The 25,886-nt window shown below is 50.2% G+C and overlaps 1 protein-coding gene across 3 annotated transcripts; it reads right to left on the reverse strand.

Moving 5' to 3' along the window:
* LRSAM1 (leucine rich repeat and sterile alpha motif containing 1) lies at window positions 1-24,166 on the reverse strand. Of its 3 annotated transcripts, XM_059828720.1 has the most exons (24): window positions 23,988-24,166; window positions 22,331-22,387; window positions 20,694-20,738; window positions 20,156-20,233; window positions 19,195-19,263; window positions 18,269-18,353; window positions 16,782-16,903; window positions 15,478-15,568; window positions 14,391-14,521; window positions 13,714-13,743; window positions 12,532-12,654; window positions 12,302-12,441; window positions 11,795-11,839; window positions 10,659-10,729; window positions 9,802-9,901; window positions 8,797-8,884; window positions 7,988-8,062; window positions 6,444-6,524; window positions 4,068-4,163; window positions 3,378-3,476; window positions 2,428-2,559; window positions 1,914-1,995; window positions 1,475-1,623; window positions 1-939 (listed from the first exon to the last, which is right to left on the reverse strand). In XM_059828720.1, exons 1-24 carry the CDS (start codon window positions 24,057-24,059, stop codon window positions 814-816), a joined length of 2,187 nt encoding a protein of 728 aa, XP_059684703.1. In that variant the 5' UTR covers window positions 24,060-24,166; the 3' UTR covers window positions 1-813. The 3 variants fall into 3 exon arrangements, with proteins under 3 accessions (XP_059684703.1, XP_059684704.1, XP_059684705.1); XM_059828721.1 differs by lacking the exon at window positions 6,444-6,524; XM_059828722.1 differs by lacking the exon at window positions 3,378-3,476.
* Between the last annotated feature and the right edge of the window lie 1,720 nt (window positions 24,167-25,886).

Here is a 25,886-nt window from a genome sequence, read left to right on the forward strand (position 1 = left end):
CGCTCGCCACTGGGCTCGTGCTGGCTGTCGGGTGGCAGCAACACCTTCCGCTCACAGCCCGGGGGCTTTGGCTGAGGAATCCCACTGGGCTCCTCTGGCCAGAGCAGGTCCCTCCGAGTCCTGGATCTGGGGCCGTGGCAGCCTCTCCCCTACAATAGGAGCATGAATTCAGGGTTGGGGAGTTCCTCGCTCTGCCCTGGCACCCGCTGCCCATGGCTGCAGTCCCAGACACGCTCCCATGGGTCGCCAGAGCAGAAGCCCCAGACCTTTGGCATGATATAGGTGCAAGGCACGGTCAGCACCCCAGAGCATCGCACGCCCTTGGCCGAGTCCTCCCACAGAAGATTCACCCACCTCCGGGCAGCGGTGCTGGAGGCAGGAGCTCGGCAGTGCCCCAGCCACAGCGGTGGAGCTGCAAGGTCCCGGTGGCTTCAGAGATGGCACTACCTGTGTCCCTGCTGAGCGAGGGGCATTTCTGAAGGCAAATACATTATCCAGAGAGGAAGGGCCTGAAGTGCAGCCAGTTCCATCACCCAGTGCTCCCAGGCAAGTAGATGCTGGGCGAGCAGCAGGATGGGGGGGACACAGATGAAGAGGGAGCCCAAGGCAGAGGCTGAAGGCATCGGGGAACGTGGAGGGTGCTGGGACTCCTGGGTGCAGCCGGCAGCCAGCCCAGGGCTGTGCATGGGGAGGGCAGCACTGCTCATGCTGTGCGAGTGTCTGTTTAATACTGACATGGAGTAGAAGAGGCACATCTCCCTGGGAAGGGGTGATGGAGGTGGTGCCGAGCAGCCTCGCCTTCCTCCACCCTGCCTAGCTGCTGTGGAAGATGCGGATGCGCTGTGTGATGTCCTTGCGGCACAGGGGGCAAGTGCGCAGCCGCTCGCAGCAGGTCTGGCAGCAGCAGACATGGCCACAGGGCAGGAAAACCATCTGGGTCTGGGGGAAGAGACAGAGGAGAGGACACAGAGAGCGTTGTTGTCCTGTAACACTCATCCCAGCACCGCTGCGCTCCAGCACAGGAGGAAATGGGGCTGGAGGAGATGGGGATCACCCAGGGGTGACATAGCGTGGGAGGCAGAGCCCTGCACCCCAATCTCCAGCCCCGGGCACAGCCCAGTGCTGTGTGTGCACAAGGGTCTGGGCTGAGCAGAGAGCACCAGTGCAACGGGCCTGAGGGAAGGACATGGGTCAGAGCTGAACCGAGTAGCCCCATAAACACTTCCCATGGCTGCTGTGCAGACAGACCGGCCCAGGAGCTCAGCAAACTCCTTCCCAAGCCTGCAAGGAGCCCTGCCCTGCCCTGCCGCGCTCCCTGCTGCGATGCCTAAGCCAGGCTGTACTTGGGAGCCGGAGGGATGAGCATCCAGGCATTGCCCAGGGCCAGGCTGGGGACACAGCGATGGGGGGATGTGCTGGATGTTGCCCCCACTCCACCCTCTGCTCCAGCACCACCCGTGTGCCGCGGTCTCACCTCCTGCTCCATGCAGACAACACACTCCGACTTCTTCTCGTCCCACTGCAGCAGGGGAGCCGTGGGGACCACAGGGCTCGGAGGCTCCTCAAAGGGAGCGCTGGGTTCTGGGGCTGCGGGGACCTCGGCGCCCAGCGTCCCCAGCAGCTCTGCAATCACAAGCAGGAGGTCTGAGCACCAGGAGAGCTGCCCATCTCCCACCCACCCGGCATGCATGGGGATGGCTACAAGCAAATGGGAGCTCAGGGGCTCTGATAAATAAGAAAGTCGATGGGAATAGCTTGACAGTGCAGCCCGAGCTCTGCCAGCAGTCCCTGCACACCAGCCTTGCGTGGCTCCGCTCCCCAAAGGGAGGCATCTGGCCCTGCAGACCTTCCCGTTCAAGGCTCAGGTACCCGCTGTGCGTGTCAAAGACTAGGTGGAAAAGAACTGGTGGTACCTGGGATCGTCTTGGCCACAGCCAGGATCTCCTGAGCGCGCTTGAGGATGGCACGCTGCAGGCCAGCCTCCGTCACGCCGATCTGCGGTGCAAGAGGAGGGCTGTTAGCTCTCCGAGGGGAAAGGAAGAGACACATGTCCCCAACGGGACACTGCGAACTCCTGGGCCTCACTGGCAAGACCCAGCCGTGCCAAGGGAAGCACCTCTGCCAGGCGTCAAAGACGGCTAAGGGAAGTCCCCCGGTGCCATTTCTACTACAAAGAGCAACTGAGGGCTGTCAAAAGAGCTACAGCTCACCCTGCAAGCGCTCTGGGAGAGCTCTCACCTACTCGGACAGGGCACCGAGCAGTGCTGGCACCTCTCCCTGCTGGGAGGTGACACACCAGGAGCACCAACATGCCCTCCTGCCAGACCACGGGCATAGCCACGAGCACAGCCGTGCTCAGAGCAAGGGCAGGTTCAGTCCCAGTGCAGAGTCGGTCTCATCCTGTACTGTGTATCTGCTGTCTCGTACCTTTTCCAGGTCACTGGCAGTCATGGTGCCGAGCGCTTGCAAGGATATTCGGTGGTGTGCAAAGACTGGCACGTACTGTTCAGCGGACAGCTCGATTAAAAGGTTCACCAGCTGCCGCTCCAAGCCCTCCTCCTGCAAAACACAAGGCGAGCTCCCAGACTTCGCTCTCGAGAAAAAGCACGCGGACAGGCAGCAGCAAGGCTGGCAGCACGGCCAGGCACTGTGCCCATGCCTGCCCTCTGCCCTGCTTGAAGCATTTTGCATCCCTGAAGACACTAAAGCTCAAAAACCCAACAGCCGGAGGAGCTTTCACCCCAGGCATTTTATGAGCACAATTCAAAACGCTGTGTTTTGGGAAGAATAACCGTTTTGGCAGCCGCTATCTGCAACAGAAGCTGCTTTGCAAATTTGAGCTGATGTGCAGCACGGGCAGAGCTCAGAGCCATCCCTTTGTGGCCACCCCCGCGGGTATTTTCACAGCACAAAGTCCCTGGCTCAATACATTAGGGCAGGAACAGACAGGAGTTGCTGCATTCAGTCGGATTTGCAGGGGAATTTGGGCAGCCAAGTGGAGATGTTTGGGGGTTTAGCTGGAACAAAAAGCCCTGCCTGGAAGGTGCTCAGAGCCCTCTGCTCCTGGCCAGCAGTTTGATGGTGGGGCGGCAGCTCCAGCTGGCAGAGAGCTCAGGTGTTGGCTCCTTACAGACCTGGGCAGCCCCATAACCTCCAACGTACAGGAATGAGAGCTGCTGGGCAGCCCAGCTCAGAGCCCGACGTCTAAACGCAGGGCAGCCCGGGGTCTCCCGTGGCTTGTCAGCCTGTGCGAGGGGTCCGTGCCGTGCTCCCTGCCTTAGCTGAACCTGTGGGTCCAGGCAAGGCTGCCTTCGCTCCCCCCCGTGCTCTGCAGAGCAGAGCACAGCTACAGTGAAAGCATTAACTGCAGCAGCGACCTGGAGTTTCAGGGAGAGGGGCTTCTGGTTCAGCAGGCGCTGGTACTGGATCAGCCAGTAGTTCTCCTGTTTGGTTTCGCTCTTTGCCTCCATTTCCAGCTGAAAAACAAACTCATTCATTCAACAGCCCGCGATAACATTGCAAGCGGTATTTAGGGCAGCGTGAGTTGGATGTGTAGGAGGGGAAACCACCAGCCCGGGCTGCGCAGGGCCAGTTCAGAGCACTGCGATGGGCACAGCTATGGCAGGATGGGCATTTCTGGCCTTCTGCAGGCTGATCCCACTTTGATCCCCACATCCAGTCTAGGGCTGTGCATCCCTCCGGTCTCTTTGCCCCAGACACTGGACCTGGTCTCCTGAAGCTCAGGAGAGTCTGGAGGTCTTTGGGATTACAAGGCCACACACAGGGACCTTGTGAGATTGTGCTCACCCCTCCCTAGGACTCCCTTTCCTAAGGGGCAGATTGATGATGATGATGGTGCCTCATGCTGCACCAGGGAGTGGCACTAACTGTGCCCCCGAGAGCTTACATTAGCACTTTCTGAAGTTCAATCAGTCTCTGGATCCGGACACAACCCCTCAGAGGCCGCCTCTGCTCCCCTTTATCCCCGTGCTGGCCCATGGACTCTCTCCCTGCAGCCAGCTCATGTGCTTCCTCATCTACAGGACCTAATTAGCGGCATTCGTTACCAGTATTTGTCGCAGTTCTTCTTCCCTTTGCTTCTTTTCTTTGAGCAGCTGCTGCAGCAGGTAGCCGAGTGCTTGGCGTTGCTCTGTGATCACCCCCTGCAACAGAAGGACTCTGGCATCCACATCTCCGTACCGTACAGCCGCAAGCAACCACCCTGCCCGATTTCCAGCAAAGCACTTACCATACCCAAAACAGTCACAGCAGACGCGGAAGCCCCGTGCTCCACAGGCCCTCGGCCCGGCTGAGCAGACGACCTGAATCCTCTCCTAGCAGCTGGCATGGCAGACCCAAGCTGCACCCACCCTTCGGTCCCGCACTGACCGCTATCCGGTGGTGCCAAGCCCCGGCACACCCCGGGCAGGCGCAGACGGCGCCGGCCTGCAGCAGCTCTTCGTCACTCCATCAGAAGTTCACTCAATGGCATGACAAGTGTCCGTGGTCTCCCTCCTTAACTGGGAAAGACCACCTGAAACCAGGTCTAGAAGCCTGCAGGTGTGTGGGACAGGTAAGGTAGCAACCTCCCCGTGCCGTTGGGAAGCTCGCTGTCTCACACCGAGCACCACCGGGTACCAGGGCAAGGTACATCATCACTGCGACCACGCTGCTGGGAAATGAGGAGGGGTTAATTGTCTCAGGAACGTCAGACCATGTGGCATCTCTGCATGGTTCAGTCCCAGCCAGCTCATACCTGCTAGGAGGATCATTAACTGAGCAGAGGCCAGTAGTCATCGGCCACAAGGACTTCCATGGACATGGACTTTGTCCGTGGACAAAGGGACAAGACGTCGCTAAAGGGCTGACCTCCTAAAGAACTGTGGGGAAACCTTCATTGATCCGCATCTGGACCCTACCCAGGGACAAGGTCCTCTGTTTAAGCAGGAGAAAGGAACGCCTGCCTCTCACAGGCAAACCCCACCATTAGCTGACCAGAGATGCTTTGCCCTGATGGAGGCAGGAAAGCTCTTCTGCGCCAGGACCTCCGCAGAGGTGAGAGGGACAACTAACGACACGTGGGAGCTGCTCTAGACGAGAAACCCAGGCAGCTTCAGCTAACCTTGAGATGAGCTCTCCTGCCCACCCGCACTGCGGACACCCCGCTGGGACCGCTCTCTCCCAAACTGACCTTGCAAGAGACCTGTGCAAATGCCTCCCTTTCTCAGGGTGCTTTTGGCTCGTCCTGCTTTCCAGTGATTTATCAAGATCATTACTAAAGTACCTGTATAATAGGGGAGGAAGCAACTGTTTGCTGCACGGGAGGTATCAAGCGTGACTGCAGAAAAGCTTCTGCCAAAGCACTTTGTGGGCAGTGCCCCTGCACTGGGGGTTCAATCCCAGCGGGAACCTTTGGGCTGTGGACTGCCAAACGGCCGGGGGGTATCCAGAGAGATGAAGCTGTCTTACACCTTGTTTCCTTGTGTCCAGTGCTGAAGTTGCAACCGCACTGTGCTGCGTGCTGGGCTGCAGATGGGTACGAAGGTGGAGCCGGATTTTCTGCACTCCCTGGAGCTCCTGGAATCACGCAAGTCCTGTGTCATTGGACCTACGTCTGCCTGGGGTGCCTTGGTCTTCCCTGCATGAACTTTGGGCGGTCCCCTACCATCATGCCTCCAACACTGCAGCGTTGTACGGAGGAGCTGCGTGAATTAAGGTAGCATAACCCAAATCTTACGCTTCAAGGTGTCCAGCACAGGGCTCAGAGGCAATCCTGTCTTAAGTCAGCACTTACCAGCCTGCTGGGTGCACTACTTTTGGCAAGTATATGGTGTTCGCTACTGATTTGGGGCTGACTAAACAGGTGACCTAACCTGGCAAACAGCACACACAAGAAAACAACTGATGCAAAGGCGTAATAACAAAATTTAAAGCCAAGCTGCTTAAGCCAAACTTGATATTCCTCAACGTGTGACTGCTGATGAAGTCAGCCCAATGAATGGTGGGATGGTGGGGCAGAGCAGCCTGGGAGACAAGGCTTAGAAACGAAGGGGAAGAGCTGAGCGCCAGGCAGGTATTTAAAAACAAAACACAACACAACAATGTAAGAAGACATGCGATGCGTGGCAGGCAGGCGTTTCTGGGACAGCCAACAGCTGGATCGCAAAATCCTTCCCCACCCAGCAAACCTGGAACCGCCCATGGCTATCAATCAGGGCCGGCCCATTTGTCTCTCCCCTGAAAATGCATCGAGATGTTTAGGAGCAGCAGCAATGTTCCCATGTTATCACAACAAAGAGGGTTCTGTGGTGTCCTGTGGGTAAGTACCCTTCTGGCTAAGCATAAAACCATCTGGAAACTGCAAGGAGCAAAAGAAGCAAGTGGAGCTTTTGCGATCCCGGAGCAGAGAGAACGTGGTGGGGCAGCCCCAGAGCCCTACATACCTGCAGCGTCTCTGTGTCCAGTTCTTGCCTCTTTAACTCCAGCTGTGTCAACTGCAATAACTCTGTTTCTATTAATTTAATCTAAACAGAAGATGAAACATTTTTTACTGACATTTGAAATGACTTTAATTTGTGCTCTCTTAAAATGAGGTCTAAGTGCTGCCCTGGGAGGGATGGCACTGCAGAGCTGCCCAGAAGTTTGGGGAACTTGCTAATGCCCTTCCGTGATGCATGCTCATAGGGTCGCTCTTCGTCTTTTGTCTGAGGAGCTGTGTCCCCCGCTCTCTAATTGTCTCTCTACTCTAAACACCTTCTGTTCAAGTCTAGAAGGACATTGCAATCAGTTTGTTCAGCCAAACCTTTTGCAGCCGCTCTGGAAGGCAGCACCTGATTGTCAAAGTCCTCCTAGCACGACCACTCAAACTGCAGATTAACTGGGGCAGGGTCCTGGTTTCTAGATGCTCCAGCAAATCCCATAATGATACGTGCCCTTTCAGGTGGGGCAACTGAGACACAGAGAGGTGAAGTGAGTTGCTGAAGATCCCACAGCAAAGCCAAGATGAGAGCCCAGCTCACCTATCTGCCAGGCCACCTACCATCCCCAGGCCACGCCGCTTCATGTGTGCCGCCGACCACGAAATTCCTGCCGATGCGGGGGCTCTGCCTGTGCAGGATGCTGTGGGGTGGGCTGGATTTCAATAGTAAAAGGTCCAGCCATGGTATCAAGGAACAAACTCCCTTTGTTCACAAAGCAAGTGCGAGCAAACTGCAGGGCTCTTACTGATGAACTCAAGCAACGGAGAGTTGTTACACTCATCTCCTGGATTGTCCATGCACAATCCATAGGCTTCTAGCAGCGTTTGGTCACTGAGTGACTCACTATATCCAAGCTCCTAAACTTATCCACCACCTCCTGAGACTTTTCTGTTAGTGTCAGATCACGAGAGGGAAGATTCTGGAGCCCTGTGTCAGAAACCAGCCACCCATCTTCGTGCGTCAACCACCACTACTTTCTCCACCAGCTCGTGCTCTTCCCCCCGACTATCGCATTGCACCTTCTGCAGAATGGAGCTCAGAAAGGCAGGCTGAGAATGGGAAAGAAAAGGTGAACTTATGGCTCAAGGTGCAGTTCTGATGTGCTGGATGGAGATGCAGCAGACTCATGTGGAAACAGCAGCCCTGCTAAGTACACAACCCAAAGGAAACCGTAGTTGCAATTGCAGATCACCCCCCCAGAGCCAATGCAGGTCTGTCCTCTAGTGACCACTCTCCACATTATTGCTGAGATGACTGAAGAAATGGCGATTCCACTACTTCCACGAATCTAAAACCTGCATTGACACTCCCTCCTATGGAGCTGGGAGACTGTAGTTTAACCAACACTGCCCAACACTTTGTTACAGAGCTCTCAGCCATACAAGAGCTCTTCATTTCCTCCAGACCCTGCTCTATGCTCACAGCGCTTTAATCTTCCTCAGAAGTGTCTCGTCGAATGGCAGTATGAGCCGAGTAGCTGGTTGCTCTTTCCGCTGTTGCTGACTCACCTGGTTCCTGATCTGTCTGTGCATAAGATCCTTCTTCACTTGGAGAGCTTCAAAGGCAGCTTTCTGCATCTCAATCTGAGGGACAGGCAAAATCCTGCTTAGTGAGGTTGTTGATGCAGCTGCAAATGGGCTAAAAAACCCCGTTACCTTGCAGTGACTGACATACAAGCACCTGAACAGTGCATACTCTGGGCAACAGTGTCCTGATTACACCGTGACTTAGATCCTACAGTCCCAAAAGGTAAAACCCACTTTACAGACAGACACAGAAGTTATATTCACGTTCTTCAAACACACATTTTGAACGTTCTGTGTGAACCCCACCTCTCGTCTTCAGCAGCACTGAGCACCCAAGCTGTGCAATAGGGCATGGCTGCCCAGCACTTCTGAAAAATGAGCTGCAGAGGTCTCGGGTTCAAAATGAGGTATTCAAAAGGAGCAGAGGCTTTGAAAATGTTTCCTGTAGGCAGCTTGCCCCAAGTCACCCAGGAAACCTGCCAAAAAGACAGGACTTCTGTCTCAAAATCCTCTCTATTAATCATCAGACCAGTTTTGCTTCCCATGGTCTGTGCTGCTGTCTTTTCTGAAAATTTGCTGTCTAGTTAAAAAATAAACACATTTTTCTTTCAACCACCCAAGTCAGTTAGAATACCTGAGATTCTCAAAGTTTAGCACAGTGTCCTATAAAATCACTTTTGCACACAGCCCAGCCCTGCCACCGTTGCTCCTGTGATCCACTCTCGATCCTGCTTTCGCGTGCACTTGCTTTCCCTCGATCCCCCCCGCAAGCAGTTTGCTCCCTTGCCTACCTGCTGCAGGATCTGACTCACAGCCTTGTTCTGATCCAGCTGTTGCCAAGCCAGGATTTGCTGGAACTTCTGGTCCATCTCAGCTAGGCTGCAAGAAGATGGATTTGCCATGGGGTTACTGCTGGGTCTGAGAGTCTTGATGCAAACAAGAGGAAAAGTGGGCAACAGGGAATCCAGGAACGGAGAAATTTGTTACTGAACAAGGGTTACTGAAGGCTGATAGATTCCAAAACTCCTTCCCTACAACCAAACCAAACCTGCACCACAGAGCAAGCCAGAGCAGAAGCACCGCTGCCTGCACGTCACAGCTCAAAGTCCAAGCAGGGGCTGCTGCTGCCCTGGCAAGCTGCTCGGGTGATGAATTTGCACGTCAGTATTCTGCACTGGAAAGGGGGTGCTGATGAAGGAGACCCAGGCAGTGTGGCCATATATTGCCTGCACTTGCAGGCAGGACCGTGCCTGCCCACTGCCCTCTGTCGGGCAGGTCACAGGCACACAAGGCTGCTTCTGTTCAGTGCCAGACGCTGCCAGATTAAAATTTCTCACCTTCTTGCAAACAGAGCGAGCCAGAATGCTCTCTGTACCTATAGCAATACAAGTCCTATGTATATACAAGTAGCATCCTTGAGATAACCCTGGGAGGTGAGGAAAGGAGTTCTGTGCTACAGTTTGACACTGCACTGGCTAACAAAATGGGAAGACGACCAGTCTACTTTCATCTTCCATATTTAGCAGAATGTATAAAGTAAAATAAACAGTATATAAAAGTGATAGTTGATCCAAAGTATGATTAACATGCATATTCTTGCGGTTAGAAGGTGGTTCATTTAATCAAGTTTGACAGTGTCTTTAAATTGTGTTGTCACCTGCTCTTACACAGCTGTCCTGCTGCATTCCAGCGGCTGCAGGAGTTCCTGGGTGTATATATGGGAATTACACCAGGGACTGCTGGAAAGAAAGGGACTTTACAACAGTACCACCAGCCCCAGACATCTCCCGCTGTACCTGGAGCAGGCCTGGTTGACAAGGTCTTGCCGACGAGACTCGTAGGTCATTTGAATGAGCTTGTTCTTGTAGCTCTCGGCCAGCATTTGTTGCATGGCAGCTAGGAGACAGAAGTGCTGTCAGCCTGTGTCAGAAGCGGGTGGCTAGAACAAGCGCTCATCTACCACTGCAGTTAATAGTGCCTTCTCTCTCAGTTCCAACCTGTCCTTGCTTTTTCCATTTCATTCATTTCAGAGCAGAATCATTCAGCTGCAAGAACTGTTATTGGGAAGTTAGCTGGGCAAACTCCACTCTGCCTGTGCTTGCATCTCTTCAGCACTCAGAGGAGCCCAGTTACTGCCTACTGACCCTCAGACGGGCTGCAGCTCTGCCCGTCCCACTGCGAGTAACCCATCCTTGGCGTGACAACACACACACCATTTCCCTTGCAACCCCGGCAGATCTGTTCATGGTCATCGTGAGCAGAAAGGGCTCCCTTGCACCGTTCTTGTTTACCATACGCCTTCTGCCTCGTGAACCTGATCAGTTAACATCTGTATGGTACCTCTGAAATATGAAGCACTTTGCGTGCTTATATCCAGTCTCACTGACTCCTCGTGTGACACGCTGTAGCTACGCAGGGAGCACAGCTTGCACCTCAGGGAGAACTGGCAGTGAGCTGCAGGTGGAAGCAGTGGATCAGCTACGGTGCAAGTGCAATGCTACCCCCTGCCACTCTGCCCTACTGCACCAAGCGACGGAGCCAGAATGAGTGCGTGACAGAGCATCCCCCACGTGGTTAGCACCTATTCAGTGCATCTCCAGAGGAACCAGGTCTTTCTTGCACCTTACCACCCCAAAGAGTTGTCTGGACTTACAGGCCACTTCCCTTCTGCGCAGATGCTCCGTCTCCTCCTGTGTTATTGCCATCAGCTGTTCCATCCTCATTCTGCCAAGCAAACAAGAACAATTCAGCCACTCCTTGACACAAGCACTACCTCACTCCTCCTCTACCCACACAGCTCAGAGCCCAAAGGCCGGGCAGATTCACCCTGCCACCTCCTCAGGAAAGCCATGTGCTTGTCAGAGACACAAAAGTCTCAGCAATTTCTTGGCATGGGGCCTCTAAGTCCATGGGAAACAACATCAATTTTGCTGAAAACCATGGGGACAATTGCTTCTTAGACTGGAAAGTTGATCTCAGAAGACCTAACAAGGGTCTGGGAGACATTCAGTAGAGTAAGAGAAACAGAGCGTCTACGCAACGTGCACACACTCTCACCAAACACAGTGCAGCACCCCTTTTCTGCTTTCCTTTCTCCTGAGGCTTGACAAGCACTTTAAAGGTGACCTAAGTGAGCAGCCACTGAAAGCAGCAGCCTGGCCTCCGTTCCCACCTCCCCTGTCCTTGTCCCAGCACAAACACACGCAACACCACTTAACAGATCAGGAACCGGTGTGGCTGCAAAACTCTCTAACATACAAAGGGATTCTTTTTCAGGCAGGTCAGCCCCCCCATCCGCTTTACTGTGGCACAGCACAAACAGTTGGCTGAAGGGAGGGGGCAACATACAAGCAGGGAAGAGTTGGGGATAACCACTTTCCGTGGCAAAGCTAGCTCGGAGTGTTGGCTGAATGGTGGCATTGCTTTCAACGTATTCCTCCCAGCCTGTACACGTTACTGGACCATCTTTATAAATGCCTTCCTTTCCAACAGATATAAGATTTCTATTGGTCCTTGGTAGTGGAATACAGCGTTTTGTTCCCAAATGCCTCAGCTAGGACCATTTTGAGATGAAAAAGAGGTAAAATCACCATCCCATAGGGTTTTCCAGTCTGGGTGCAATCAGGCACCTCTAGTCCAGTGTCTTGCCTCCAACAGTGACCAGAATCAGTTGCAGGTATGAGATGAACTTCCCCTAATCTAAGGTGGATTCAGACCAAAAGGATGGTCCCAGCCTTCTTCGCAGTTTCTTGCCCCTTTTCTAGAAGTGCTTATTTCAAGGAGACTCACCTCTCATTCTCCAAGGACTTCAGAATGTCTGAACTTTGTTTTTGCCTAAAAAAAGATAAAACAAGAGTTTTTCATCAAGCTGAGCAGGATGTCCTACTCCCCAGAGGGCAGAAAACAACTTTGTTTCTCATGCACAGCAGAGCAGCCTTAAGTGGGCTGGTAAGCTTGCGTCAGCACCAGCCCAGCAGGAGATCCAGCAGATCTAGGCAGTGGTACCTAAGAACCAGTGTTCAAATATGCACCTTCCATAAGGAATTCAAGTTTTCTCCACAGCACTGCAAAACTCCAACAGCACACATATGTGCGAAACACAGGTTTTTAAGGTGCCAAATTCCAGTTCCTTTAAATGGGAGATTGGCAGTTCAACAGTTAAGGCACCACCTACAGACATCGATCCTGACCAGTTCTGTAACATTCAGAAAGGGTAGAATGAACCGCTTAGAACAGGACAAAATAACACGAGCCCCCGAGGGACACAGATCATTGCAAGACATCCCGGGGCCCTACCTCTGGTTGTCCTCTAGCAGCTTCTGGATACGGCTGGCAATTCCTTGCTCTGCTTGCTTCAACTGCTGCAGCAGCTTCAGGCGCTCCTCCTCCAAATAGCGCTGATGCTTTGTCAGACCCTCCTCCAGCCTCATCTGGTCCTAGGCCAAAGCAAGAGAGATCCAAAGGAGAAAGCGGTCAGTTTAAAGAAAGGCAGTGTCTTGTACGGGGCTCGCCCAGAGGAGACCTACCTCTCTCACTGTCTGCAGTATCTCATCCTTCTGAGTGTTGATCTGCTGAACAAGCAGAGCATGTTCTCTTTGCCCCATGTTCAGGCGCCGCTCGAATTCCAGCTTCTCCTGCATTTTTTTTTCCTGAGAGGAAGAAGAAGAAAGATGAATGCTAGAAATCAGTAGAGTGCTGGCTCTGCTCCTTCCCAAGCAAGAACAAATTCTGGCAAAAGATGTAAAACAAGGCACAGTAATCCCCTCGCCTACAAGAAAGCAAGCCAAATGGCAAAACAGGAGCCTTGACTAGGGGATGGAAACTTAGGAACCTCCTTAGGAACCCAAAAATTGCAAAGCAGAAGCTGCTGCTCTCTTTATGAGAGTCTCCAAACTCCCCACAACTCATTTGATCATCATGAAGCCGAAGTCCTTGGGCATCAACCCATACAACTGAAACAGCCAATACAAACACCCGGAAAATTATATACAAAGTTAAGGCTGTGTTCAATTCCAGATGGCAAGGGGACTCCTTTGTCTGAAGACAACAGAGTGAAGAAAGCAGCCAGCTATGAGCAGCTCCAGCCAAAGGGAGAGGTGAACTGCATGACAGGAGCTTCTAATTATTTCAAAGTGAGCCTTGCACAGAGGAAGAGACAAAGACCAGTGAAATAAAAAGAAGAGTAAACTAAAAATGCAGCCAGGTGAGGGGAATGGAGGACAGAAACAAGGAACACTAGGAGAGAGCAGGAATGGTGGCACTATGAGCCAAAGGGCCAAGGTAGGAGTCATGGAAGGGCTGAGTTCAGGGCAGGGATGTACTGAGCAGTCTGTGCATCGACTGCCCGCAAACGTCTGCCCTACTCATGGGAAAAACAAACTGAGCTTTCGGCACAGCACAGAGAGGCAAGAAAAAAGCCACCTGGTGCTAAAGCCCCCAGATCCAACTCTGCAAACGCAGACCGATTTAAACTGGAACTGCTGGCTCACGAGAGAGACTGCAGCTCATCGGCTGTGTGTGTCAGACGAGTCAGTCACAGATTCCCCCACGCTCCCACTTGTCTTCTGCAGTGCGGAGCAGGCAGCTCTGCAAGAACTTCGTTCTTAAAACATGCAGTTTTGGCTGAGAAACTGGATAAAGGGAGGGAAAACAAGAAAAAAAAGTGGAGCTGTTCCACAGAGAAAGCATTTGCAGGGGTTCGTCCTTACCTTCCTCTTCTCATAATCCAAGAATTTGTTCTGAAAAATAAGCAATATCAGCAGACACTTACTCCCAGGAGCAATTTTTTGCAGATATTATTAGCCCACATTGTATCTTCCCCTAACTGAGTAAAGACATCGACCAAAGGCACAAGAAGATTAACATAGCCACAAAGTCCAGTCACTCATGCTTCTCCAGGGTCAAAGAAATTTACTCCGTACTTGCTAAACAGCACAGGAATTAGCACAGCTTATCATAACCACATGCCCAGCCTCGCCTTTCCCAAGTAGGGCTGGACGTGCCTAGCACTTGGCTGGGAATCACAAGGTTCTTCTGCAGTTTGCTGTCCCCTCAAAAAACCCCATGTGTTACCATGCTGCACACCCCCTGTCACATTGTCACCCCTGTCCCTTGACTGCATCATTGCTTTCAAGGATGGAGACAGTTCTTTACGATGTGCGTTCCAGGTGACACCATCCCCAACTGTCGGGGAGGAGATGAGCCACCCACGCCCACAGTGCTACGCCTGCTTCTGGGCACTGATGCTCTCTTGATCCTAAAAGACACATCTCGTGGCGGGGAAGGTGAGGAGGGGTGATGTGCTACGCGCTGTGAGATCCATTGACGGAGCAGAGAGACAAATCCAAAACCCTCTCGCACAACGTCACATGCGGTGGAGCCTCACCTGCCACTCACTCTCCTCCTCCAAGTACTTATGCACTGTCCTGTCCACCCCATCCACTGATGTTCCTCCTCCATCACTCTCCAGCACGGGGAGCAGATACTGCGAGGGAGGGTAGTACGCAATTCCACACTCTGGAAGGTATCAGACACAAAACAAGGACATTTGGTGCTTAAAGACCTTCTTGGCATCATGGCCAAGGGCTGGCTGGTGTGTGAGACTGCTTCCAACTGTGCTCCCGCTCCCCGCAGCGCCCAGAAGAGCTCCTTCAGCTCAGGCAGGCTTAACAACAAGAAGCTCTAAGAGGAGATAGTGCCACCCCATTCCCACCAGGAAGACAATCAAAGCTAACCTGCTCAGAGAGAAACGCTTCCTTCACACGGGTACAGGCATGTTGACTTCTGCAGGGCTGCAAATGTTACTGCCCTTATTAAAATACGTTCTGACTGTCCTTTTATTTCAGGGATTAGCACAATGTCTGGCAAGGCACTTCCCCTGCATAAAATCTCTTCCACACTTTCCTGTCTGTATTAAACTCAGTGTTTACAAACTCACAGTACATTAGCTTTGTCTTCTGAGTTTTCCATCTGGTTTCATCTTTCTCTTAACAAACCATCAGTCTGCAGCCCCCAAGTCCTTTCTCATAGAAAATGAGGGTAGAAGGGACCTCGAGTGACTACTGAGTCTATCTCCTTGTCCCAAGGCAGCAATACCTGGACAATGCCTAATCCTCCCACTTGAGAAAATACAAACAAGAAAACAAAATCACAGGGAGATGCAATGACTTCTTACAGTCACTCAGACAGTCTCTGACTCAGCTATTCTGGTGTTTTAACAAAACCATTATAAATTTCAGTGTGACAGTGAGAAGCAAGTCTCAAGGGAGGACTCCCCCTCAAAGGAGGACGCAAAGACACGTAGCTCACTGACCAGCCTGCCACGTGTGCAGAGCGTCAGAACCCACCCCAAGCAGAGCCAACCTGATGTTTGTCCTTCGTTAACGCCATCCTTGAACATGCCACAGCACCTAATGAGAGCACAGCGCAGTCGCTCAAGTTCTCACTACCATCCACAGACTCTTCTTGCTTACCTTTGCAGAGGAACTGCTGAATGGACTCTGTACCCGCACTGCAAATATCAGGTGATGGGTAGGTCATGGAAGAAGCATCCAAGGTCAGTGTCTCCAAAAAAGAACACACAGAGCTGCAGGTTATTCTGGTGGCCCAGTCAGAGCCCAACTGCAGTTATCCTTGCAGCTCCCCAAAATTTCACTTACGGAGTGATAATTTCATGTTACCTTAAATTCTGACATAAATATGACTTTGTATTGAATTTCCGCTGGGTGTTTGACATCTTTCAGAGGTGACTCCACTGTCTCTTATTTGGGAGCTTCCAGAGCAGTGGAACATCTCCCTCATGCACACGTCTACTTTGTGTTTAAGCACAAGAGGGCACGGCACTTCTCAATTACAGAAATTTTCTACTAATTTCTGTATGCTGGAGCCTTTAAGCATGACACATGGAAGGGATGGTGATACAAAGGACACGGAGAGAAGAGAGGTAGAGGGGTACCAGTAAGTACAAGTGGAAGGACCACTTGCTGTTTTGTCCTACTGTGGCCACCAAAAGGACCTAATCTTGCCTCCTGTAGAGAAGGGCTTAGCAAGAAGGCCAAAAAGGAACCACTTTATCAAGCACAGGGGAGCAAGCTGCACAGATCCCTCATCTCAGAGACTGCCCACAAGAGAAGTGAAGCCTAATGTTGTGTGTTCGAGACAGGAAAGCGTTTATTCGCATCCTCCATGCTGGTGTCTGAGTCAGCCCTGTTGCCTGACATTTGAACAGTTTAGTACTGACAAGTTTGGCAGCCAGAAGGTAACACATCCATAAAAATCTTGATGCTTGTCCCATTTTGAATGTGCACTCCAGGGAGACAGAAACCTACGGAGGCTGACAATGAGTCAGAGATCTGTCATGGCAACAGAGGCAAAAACCTCATCGGAAATATCCCATCTGCTCATTTAGAATCAGCCTTGGTGGAAAGCGGCTGAGTCAACCTGAGCTCACAGGCACAGCTCGTGCTCTCAGAGAGACAGCCCTGGCAGAAAATACCTGGGGGTTCATTCCCTGTGGATGACTTTTGTCATGATTAAGCCATGGCAAAAACTGATCAGAAAAGATCAAAGCAGGAAGGGTACGCAAAAGCTATTTTGGACACCAGGAAACGCATATAGGCTTGCTACAATCCCCCACAGTGGGTCCTGCCCAAGCCCTAAAAATTCACTTTCTATGCTAAATGTATTATCGTCTTGAGCAAGTAGGAAGGGAAGCAGCCTGTAGCAGAATAAACAGCCTGCGAAGGGCAGAGACAGACACGGTTGGCTGGGTGCATACCTCCAGCGTGCGGATGTGAGCCAGCACCCGCGGCAGTTCTTGCAGCACATTCTCACTGATATCCAGAGTGCGCAAACTCCGCAAGCCACTCACAGTAGCAGGCAGCTCCTTCAGCTTGTTACCTAGAGGGAGAGAAAAGTAATTTAGTACCACATAACTTTTCCAAAGCAGGACCCAGCAAGTTCATCTGCTGGAACACCAAACCATAATCGTACATATGACTCATTTTCTATACTCTGCTACAGGGACAGGGCTGTCATGGGTGACACGAGGACTCCAAAGGCTGCCATTGCCCACCAAGGCAAATGGGGATTAAGATCTACTTGCACACAGCCCAAGTGCACAGGTCCAGCAGTGGTTCCTCATGCCGAAACGACCTTCTCAGCTGAGGTCACTGCTGCAGGCTGGATCTGCGCTCTTTATCAGGAGAATATTCATAACATGGAGTCTCCTTCCCTTCGGTGCAAGTACCAGAGATGGGAGAAAGGGGACTGAGCGTGGGACTCCACATCTAGGGCTCAGAGGCGAGGTGCTGCAGACAGATACAGCAATGAACTGAGCTGCACTTCCAAGTTCCTCACCCTCCATTACCTTCCCTGTTTCAGCAACAGCTCCCTGTAACAAAGTCTCCTTTTTTCTCCCAAATTTATGGCATTGCGTATCTGGAAAATGCTCAGGAGTCTTGAAAAGAGGTACGGTTGTGACCTTTGTGTTAGGGCTCTGCAAACCTGGTGGGGCTGCACAAACTCAGGACCAAGCTCCAGGTGTTGGCAGACTTGCTCTGTAATTCAGTTTATCCGGGCTGACTGCTCTGCTTGATTTACTGAACTGCTTCTGCCGAAGACTTACTATTTTTCTTACGCTTGAATCTGCATAGACAGATTTCTTAGGTTGGTCTAAATCATGATGCAGAGAGGGGCAAACCCTGGCCTGGGACTCCTCTTGCAGGGCACACACAGCACTCCCAGCTCGAGGTGGGTCTCCTGCTCCCGGCAGAAGACGTGTGCCTCCAGCCCTCTCGGCACTCCTCGCTGCAGGGATGAGGCAGCTGGGGCTCTGAAATGCTGTCCACGTGCAGGCACACAAGTAAGCTTTCAGCTGTTGAGATCGGGCACGATGACCTAACGACCTCTCCTTTGAGAAAAGGCAATGGGCTGAATGAAAACGTCATAGGGAACAAGTTTGACCCAAGAGCCATGAGTTGAACCAAAGCAGGTAGTGTGTGCATTTGCTAAGAAGCAGCCAAACAACCCTAGTTACTCCTAGTAACTCAGGGAATTTTTAGGAATCATTTTCAGCTTAGATGATTTCTCCTGCCTTGCCAACTATCTGAATTCAAATGTTTCTCGTGTTCTTCCTTAGCATTCATAGTGTAAACCATTTGGTGCTCGCCTTGGTGGAAAGGAGTAATTACTAATGCAGCTCAACGCGACCCAGATAATAAAAGGTGCTTTGCCCAGAGCACCAACAAGAAACATGTGCCATACCTTTCACATTGAGCATCTGGAGCTGGGCAAGGTCTCCTATAGATTGTGGAAGACATTTTAAAAGATTCCTTTCGAGGTTTAGGACCTAAGGTATTAACAGAAAAGATATTCAAAATATTCTTTATGCAAGTCTCAGGTCTTCTACACATCTATGCTGTTGGGACTACTTTCAGGCCCAGAAGGACAACTTGAAATTGGTTTTAGACAATACTTTCTGGGTTAAAAAAAGAAAAAATATTTTCCAGAAGCCCTGGATAGAGGGTACGTCCAGCTACCACATGCAGTGAGAAACCCTATACACAACCACCAGCAGCAGTGGGTGCTGAACCCAGATGCAGGAACCGGGAAGCAGAGTGTCCTCTACTCCAGGGCAGCGCTCCCCCACCCCAGATCCCATGGGGGAGCAGTGACTGAACCTAAAGCTGCACCCCAAGCAGAGGGGACCCTCAGCGTGCACTGTGACTTGCTGGACTGAGTTCTCAACATAATCACACCAGGGAGAATGGTAAAACCTGAATTTTTTTTTTTTTTTTTTATGGTTGGACTTGATGATCTTACAGGTCTTTTCCAACCTTAGTGATTCTGTGATTCTGTGATTTTGGGAAATCAATGGGACTGGAAGCTCCAGCTCTGCTTGCTCATAGCACCTGCTTGGCAGCATGAGCCATTTGGACAGACAGCCCTTGTACTAAGCTGGGACTATATAATTCAGCATGCCTGCTCTTCGCCTGCTCTTCTCCTGCTCTTCGCCTGCTCTCCCTCTCCAACAAGCCAGTTCAACAGTGACAGTCAAGCCAATGAGATAGATCTGACAATATGAGCGCCATCATTTAAGTTGTGATTAATTATAAAACAAATAGCAGTAACCCCATATTCGTGCTGTCCTGTAACATGCCCTTTACAGACACTTGGGATGCAGCTTTTACCTGAAGAGATGTCAGCTGACCAATATCAGCAGGAAGCGATGCCAGCTGGTTGTCATGCAGGTCTAGAACCTGAAGAGTAGATGATTTCACCAAATAAAGTTGGGAAAAGAAGTCATGGTGCAAGAATGAAAGTCATGAATTATCTATCACCGAAAATTACTTCCCTTCCAATGGGGCTTTAAAAAGCGGCTTAAGTTTTCAAGGAGATAGAGGCACTTAATTCTTGTAGTCTTTTGAAAACTCAAGCCTCTATACATTGATAAACAAACAAAAGACTAGGGAGAGGAGTGACACCAAAGGAGCTCTTCCACAAAAGTGGATGAGCCAACTGGATAAACCATCTCCATGGAGCCAGCCTGGCAGAAAAAGACATTTTCTGCAGGATCAGTGAGCTGAACTGCTCCATAGAAGCTGAACTGCTCCAGCACCAGCGCTGGCACGGGGACAGGGCAGGACTATGCCTGGAGACCTTCCTCCACGGGGAGAGGTGAGCTGCTGGAGTGGCTCTGCCTCTTGTGGAACCAATGCACAAGGGTAGTGGAGCTGAAAGGCCTCAGCATTTATATGACAGGTACGGCAATACAGCCCCATCACACACGATCACCCATCACCAGTTTTGTTCACATTCAAACGACCCACCGGTGCAGAAGAGAGTTGGCTCTACCCCACAACACACTCAGCCCTGACTGACCACCACCGTGAGAGGCCGTTGAGGGAGGAAGTGTGGGATTATGAAGAGGATAAATGAGTCCTGGGACTCATTATGATTTTATACAAACCACTCAGTGACCGCTATCTGTCTTTCTAGGAGGTAAACCTAGGAAAGGCAGGTTTCACACCTTGTTACCGATTCTTGGCAAAGACAGTCAGACAGAAGGGATTTATTTGGGCTAGTGTGTTTTAATGCAGCTAGAATTCAAGGAAAATAGGCTGCAGATTAACTGTTAAGAATCACAATTACCTTCACAGTTATGAGACTCAGGAGGCTGCAGGACTTTGGAACTAAAGATGTCAGATTATTTGTATGAATAATCAGCACCTGAGGAGGAAAAATCCCATTGAAACATGAACACAAGAGACACTGCTGTCAAGAACAAGCACATTCGTTGAGATTGAATTGCAGAGGCTGTATGAGAGCTCAATATCTTATTCAGTATCATATAAAATATTAAAATAGTAAATGGATTGTCATACAAGGTCAAACGTTCAACATGCGATCTAAAAAAGACCCTAGTTCCTCACATGAGAAATATCATTAGATAGGAAAGATAGAAACAATCGCCTCATCTGTCATGACAGAAGTTAGCTCTAAAGCACACAGACAGGATTAGTCCTACCCAAATTGCTCTCTGTGTAGTATCGTACAAGTGGCCAAATTCATTACAAGCGAACTACTTCTGAAGCAACGTACAAACAACCACATATAGTCATTTCAAACACAACAATAATACTCAAGCGTAATAATAGAAACATCTAATAATTTCTGATTGCAACATTACCTTTTTTTGCAAGACTTTACAAGTTGCAAAGGCCCCATAAGGAACCTAAAAACAATTAAGAAATAGTCATGTCAGACTTCTCAAGATATTATCTTTGTAAGCACTTCTACAGTATCCACCTGTAAAGTGTGAGTAACTAACTTTGATGAAAACACAAGTGATACTTAAAATTACTGGCCCCTGGTTTTGGCCCAGGATGCCAGTACTTCCCGGTTAGCTTCCATTTAAACAGCTTGCGATGGCTCTCCACAATATGAGTGTCGCGCATAGCACAGAACAGACTGAGGTTTAGGCAGAAGTTCAAGTCTTGCATGATTTAATATTCAATGTGCAGATGACTCAAGAGTTCAGGCATATTTTCAGTTAGTCATCATACAAATGTATTCTGTGGTTTTGCAACCTCGGCAAACACGCTGCAGTGGGCTAAGTGAGAAAGGCGAGCAACAGGCAGGACTGAGTGTCCTCCTATGTGTTAGGATCTGCAGGAGAGGGGCAGTCAGAAAAGGATATTCCAGCAAATTCAGCCCATGTCAGCCAACGCTGAGCACCGTGACCTACTCTGCAGCATGGAACCAGCATCAGCCAAACTGTTGCCCAGAGTTAATTTTACGACTAAACTGATGGCTTCCTTTATTTATTGAAACAACAAAGGCTAAAAAGAAAGAGCAAGACAGAGTTTTGTGGTACCAGTCCAAAAGGAGCAGCTGGGGATCCACGACCAGCTGCGGCTATGAATGGAGCTGGCTCAGTGTGCATCCTCTGTCTGCCACCCTTTTACCCAGACTGGCTCGCAGACTGTCCCACACAGCTCGCAAACCTACACACAAGATGCTGTTGGCTTCTGATCTTGGAACAAAACATCCCAAAGTCTATGCAAAGCCATTTCATACTGCACAGCAGTCAGCTATCCTCTCCAGGATGGTCCCAAATCTCTCCCCAAAGAGCAGTGCAGTATCTATTAGCTTGCTTGGCAAAGGCATCCTGTGACAAAAGGTTACACAGGTACCAACATTTTAGAAACACGAGACAATGAATAAAAACTGAAAGTGAAATGGAAACGGGCTTCTGCTTAACAGGATTGCCTGGCTGCCAGAATGAAAAGCTGTGTCTGCCCTGAAAGCCTGGCAATCTGTCACTAACCACGCACACTCCAGGGGACAGCTTGTTTCTAATTTAGTTGGCTGCCATAGAAGAAGCCAAGCTGGAAGTGAGATTTCCATCCTTAACCAGCCGCCTGGAACCAGGGACTTCCACTTATACAGAAAAGTAAGCGTGGGTGGCAGACTTTGTAGCTCTAAGATTAGAAAGTCAGCCTTTGGCAAACAAATTCTCTTATAACTAGCAAAATTGGGCCATGAGGGTATGAGACCACCCTGCCCTTCCCATCTTGTCAAATGAAAAAGGATTCCCAGGACAGAAACGTTGTGGAAGCATCAGGTAGGACAAGCGATTTCCAACAAAAAAAAGGGGAAGAAGCCCCCACCTGAAAGCCAGAGCTCAGCAGACATAGGAAGAAGCAGACCAGTAACAAGGCCATTTCTGTCTCAAGGCTCGTAGACATGATACTAAATCTGACGGTAACGAGAAGCAGAGAACTCAGACCTGTGAGCTGACACTGGAAGTTGCAGAGAACATACCTCCGAGAGTTCACATTTGGATATGTCAAGAATGTCATCAGCACCAGCTTCTTTTGCCTGGAGAGAGATGATACACACCCAGAGAATTAGACCATGTGGAAATAAATGGCCTCTTGCTGCATATTGACTGAACTACTCAACTGGTCCCTCCCTAGAAAATGCAATTACAGTTCTCTGCTGCAGCTATGTAATCCAGTGACAACGCTAAGAGCAAAGGGTGTGCTGCTATAACTGCAGCAAGCAAAAGCAATCAGGAAACCAAACTGCAGAAAAAAAACCTTTTAGTGCAATAGATGAATTTCTGCACAAAGCACTAAAGCACATGCTAATTCTGCAATTTTAACTGAAAGCATATGCAAAGGAAATGACGGGTCCTCAAGAGAGGCACTTCCTAGGAACAACAGCAGTGCCTTCCTCACCCGTTCAGAGCCTGCTGTGTCACTGGCATGTCTTACCCAGCAGACAGACCTTCTGCTGAACTGTACACAGAAACCAAAATAACTTGCCATTACATTTTGCTTCCATGGGACCTGCAGAGGCAACTGTGCTGTGTAAGAAGAAGCAAGCTTCTGGACAAAAGTGGTTTTCCATGTTCAAATCAGCGACATCCAATGCAGCTGCTAACAGCAATGAAACTGGACAAGCCTCACTGTGAGCAGCATTGCATCTCTGGTATGATTTTCTGGAAGATTTTCTTAAAGAAAAGATACGGCACGAGGCAATAAAACCTGCTTGTGTCAGTGCCTCTGTTAAGTCTTCAGAACTGGGTATCTGACCCTGAACTAAGCATATGCAATACAGAACTAATCCTAGAACAGATTAAGCTATTCCTCCCCAGCCCCACAGGAGTGGGACAGAAACCCTACCAACCTAATAAATTCAGTAAAACTAGTTTAATTATTGGTACATAACAAAGCTTTTCTTTCCAAAATACCTTACTGACATCCAACAGGCGTAATTTTGTCATTTTTAAAATGCAGGTGCCTCTGGGGTAGAGCACAGTAGATCCCCCATGCCAGTGCTGGTCCACAGCCCCTGTAGCAGAATAGGTGAAATAATTCAAAAGACGATTTCTTTGAGAAAGCCAACTTTAAATCTGCGGCTGCTGTAAGGCAGGTAGTTCTGCCGACCTCGCTGGCACGACAGCAACCTGCTGAGGATCTACCCCAGAGGATTCTGGCCAAATCCTAGTCCAGGAAAACAAACAGCAACGTCTAATAAGTTAATCCTCTGAGTGATAGGAAGAAACAAAATAATAATGAGAAGAAAAAGAGGGGCACAAGGAAAGCCAAGTATGATGGGAAAGGGGATGTCACAGGTTCCTTGGTAAGAAAAGCAAAATGGGAGATCTGCAAGAGTGAAGGGGCATGGAGGAGAAAGCAGAGATGGGGTCCCAGATGCAGACTGGCAGGAGGTGGAGTGGGGTGTTACATGGAATCACAGTGGCAGAGAGGGATGGAAGTGGCACGAAGGGGACCTGTGGATGGGAGGGCAAAGGGAGATGGGGAAAGCAGGAATTCTCTCATGTACCTCAGGAACAAGACCTGCTGTCCTGGTGAGATCAGTAACACAATTACTGGTAATGCAGATGATGTACCAATTCACCTGGCACGCAAGACTAGACCCAGAGAACAGAAAAGACCTCGGCATTGCTTACCAGGCACATTTGGTATTCAAGGCGCTTTCGAGCATCATCACTGGGTTTCTTCTTACGGAAGAAGAGTGGCATCTTTAGTTTTTACTATAGCTCCGTCTCAGTAGCACAAATGATCAGTGTAAATAAAGGCAGAGGGCTCCTGGAGTATGTGTTTGCTGGGGAGCCTGGATGACAGAACTGTGCTCTAATAAGTGGGGGGAAAAAAAAGAACAAAGAAAAAAATCACCATCTCAGCAATTGTCTTTGTTTAAGCCCTTCTTTGGCTTGATCATAGAGGCAGATTCCAGCACACCCCCACGGTGGAAGTGTTAACGTGAGCCGCAAAAGCACTGCTGTGTCTCTGAGATGGGTTGATTGTCTTGGTCATCCCTGTGCAAGATAAATTAAGTCAAGCTGGAACATGTATAGAGAAAGGCTATTGAGTGATCAGGAAAACGCAGGGTCCACTCTAGGACAGGAACTAAAAAAGCTGTAACTGCACCAAGAGATCAAGCACCAGGGACAAAACCCAAACTATTTAAACTCAAAGTTAATCCTGGCACACTAATAAGCAAACGTAAAGTGTTCTAGAATAAAGCTAGGCTAGAAATGTGAAAAACTCCTAACCCTGAGAGCAACACAGCTGCCTTCCCCTTCCAGGGCAGGTGAGAGCAAACAAGACCCCAATGCACTTCAAAATACAGATAACTGTTTGAAAGGGACTTGATGACTACTGAGTACAGCAGAGCCTCCTCTCGCACGTCAACCCCCCCCGTCCCAGCCGCTTCCCGGGACGTCACAGGGACCCCAGACAGGCACCGGAATCGGGATGCCCAAGCTAAACTTCGCTTCTCAGCTTTAGGGGTTGTCTCAAGTTAACAAAACACTCGATTCATTTGCTTTCTAGGCAGAAGCAGAGTTACACAGGAATACTTTCCCCATTTTAGTCACACAGTGAGATGAAAAGATTCTGCTTAAACACCTAATAGCTTAAAGTCAGATTCTTAAGAAAATAAAGCCAAATCAATATCCAATAGTCTAATAAGTGCCCGCAAAGCTAAAAGAACCTAACTTCAGAAAACCTCTGAGTACAAACCAGAGCCGATCGCTGCTGCCCCAGCCACGTACTGGGGTGTGCTATCTGCTCTCCCGGGCACTTAAGGAGCTTCTCCCGGGCTGTGTGTCTCCAGGTCAGATTGCCATACTCCATCCTGGGCTTACAGGGCAGCCAGACCTTCCCCAGAATGGTTGTTCCAGGTCACTACAGGACTGAGAGCTGGAGAAGGTTTTTCTAATTCAACTTGACTGTATGCAAAGACACCAGCTGATTCAAGCGTGAAGGGAAGAGAAGCTGAATCAGAGAGAGGAAAGAGTGGACTGCAGTAAGATGCCTGGTGAAATCAGAACTGGAGGTGGGTGAAGGGGTAACAAAAGCCAGAGTCAATTCTGGAAGAGGAGTGAAGCAGCAGGGGGGAGCGTGTTGGCGGATTTTGTGGGAAGGGCAGAAAGCCACCGCTGGACAAGAAATGGGGAAACCAGCTGGTAATTAGGTGGGTACCAGTTGGGATACTGGGAAAAGAGGCATGGGGACCAGCTGAGCAATAAAAAAAGGGGTTCATCAGAGGCTGCATGAGAGCAGGGGGCAAAAACTGGCAATGCAGAAAAGAGTCTGAGTTGGGGCTGCTGGTGAACAAGGACCCACTGTTCACCACTGACTCACCGCTGATGCGGGCGGGACTGAATCTGGCTTGGTGATAAGACTGGGATAAGACAAGAGAAGAGTGGAAGAGCAACAGCGAGCCCAAAAGGGGGAGACTTGAACTAGCTGGGCAAGAAGCCTTGAGGTACATGAGGAACCTAAAGAGCCACGGTCAGCACTGCACGGCAAAGAGGGCAGGCCCAGGCAGGAGCTATAGCTGC

Source organism: Gavia stellata, chromosome 24, assembly GCF_030936135.1.
Source record: "Gavia stellata isolate bGavSte3 chromosome 24, bGavSte3.hap2, whole genome shotgun sequence".
In the NCBI taxonomy this organism is placed as follows: domain Eukaryota; kingdom Metazoa; phylum Chordata; class Aves; order Gaviiformes; family Gaviidae; genus Gavia; species Gavia stellata.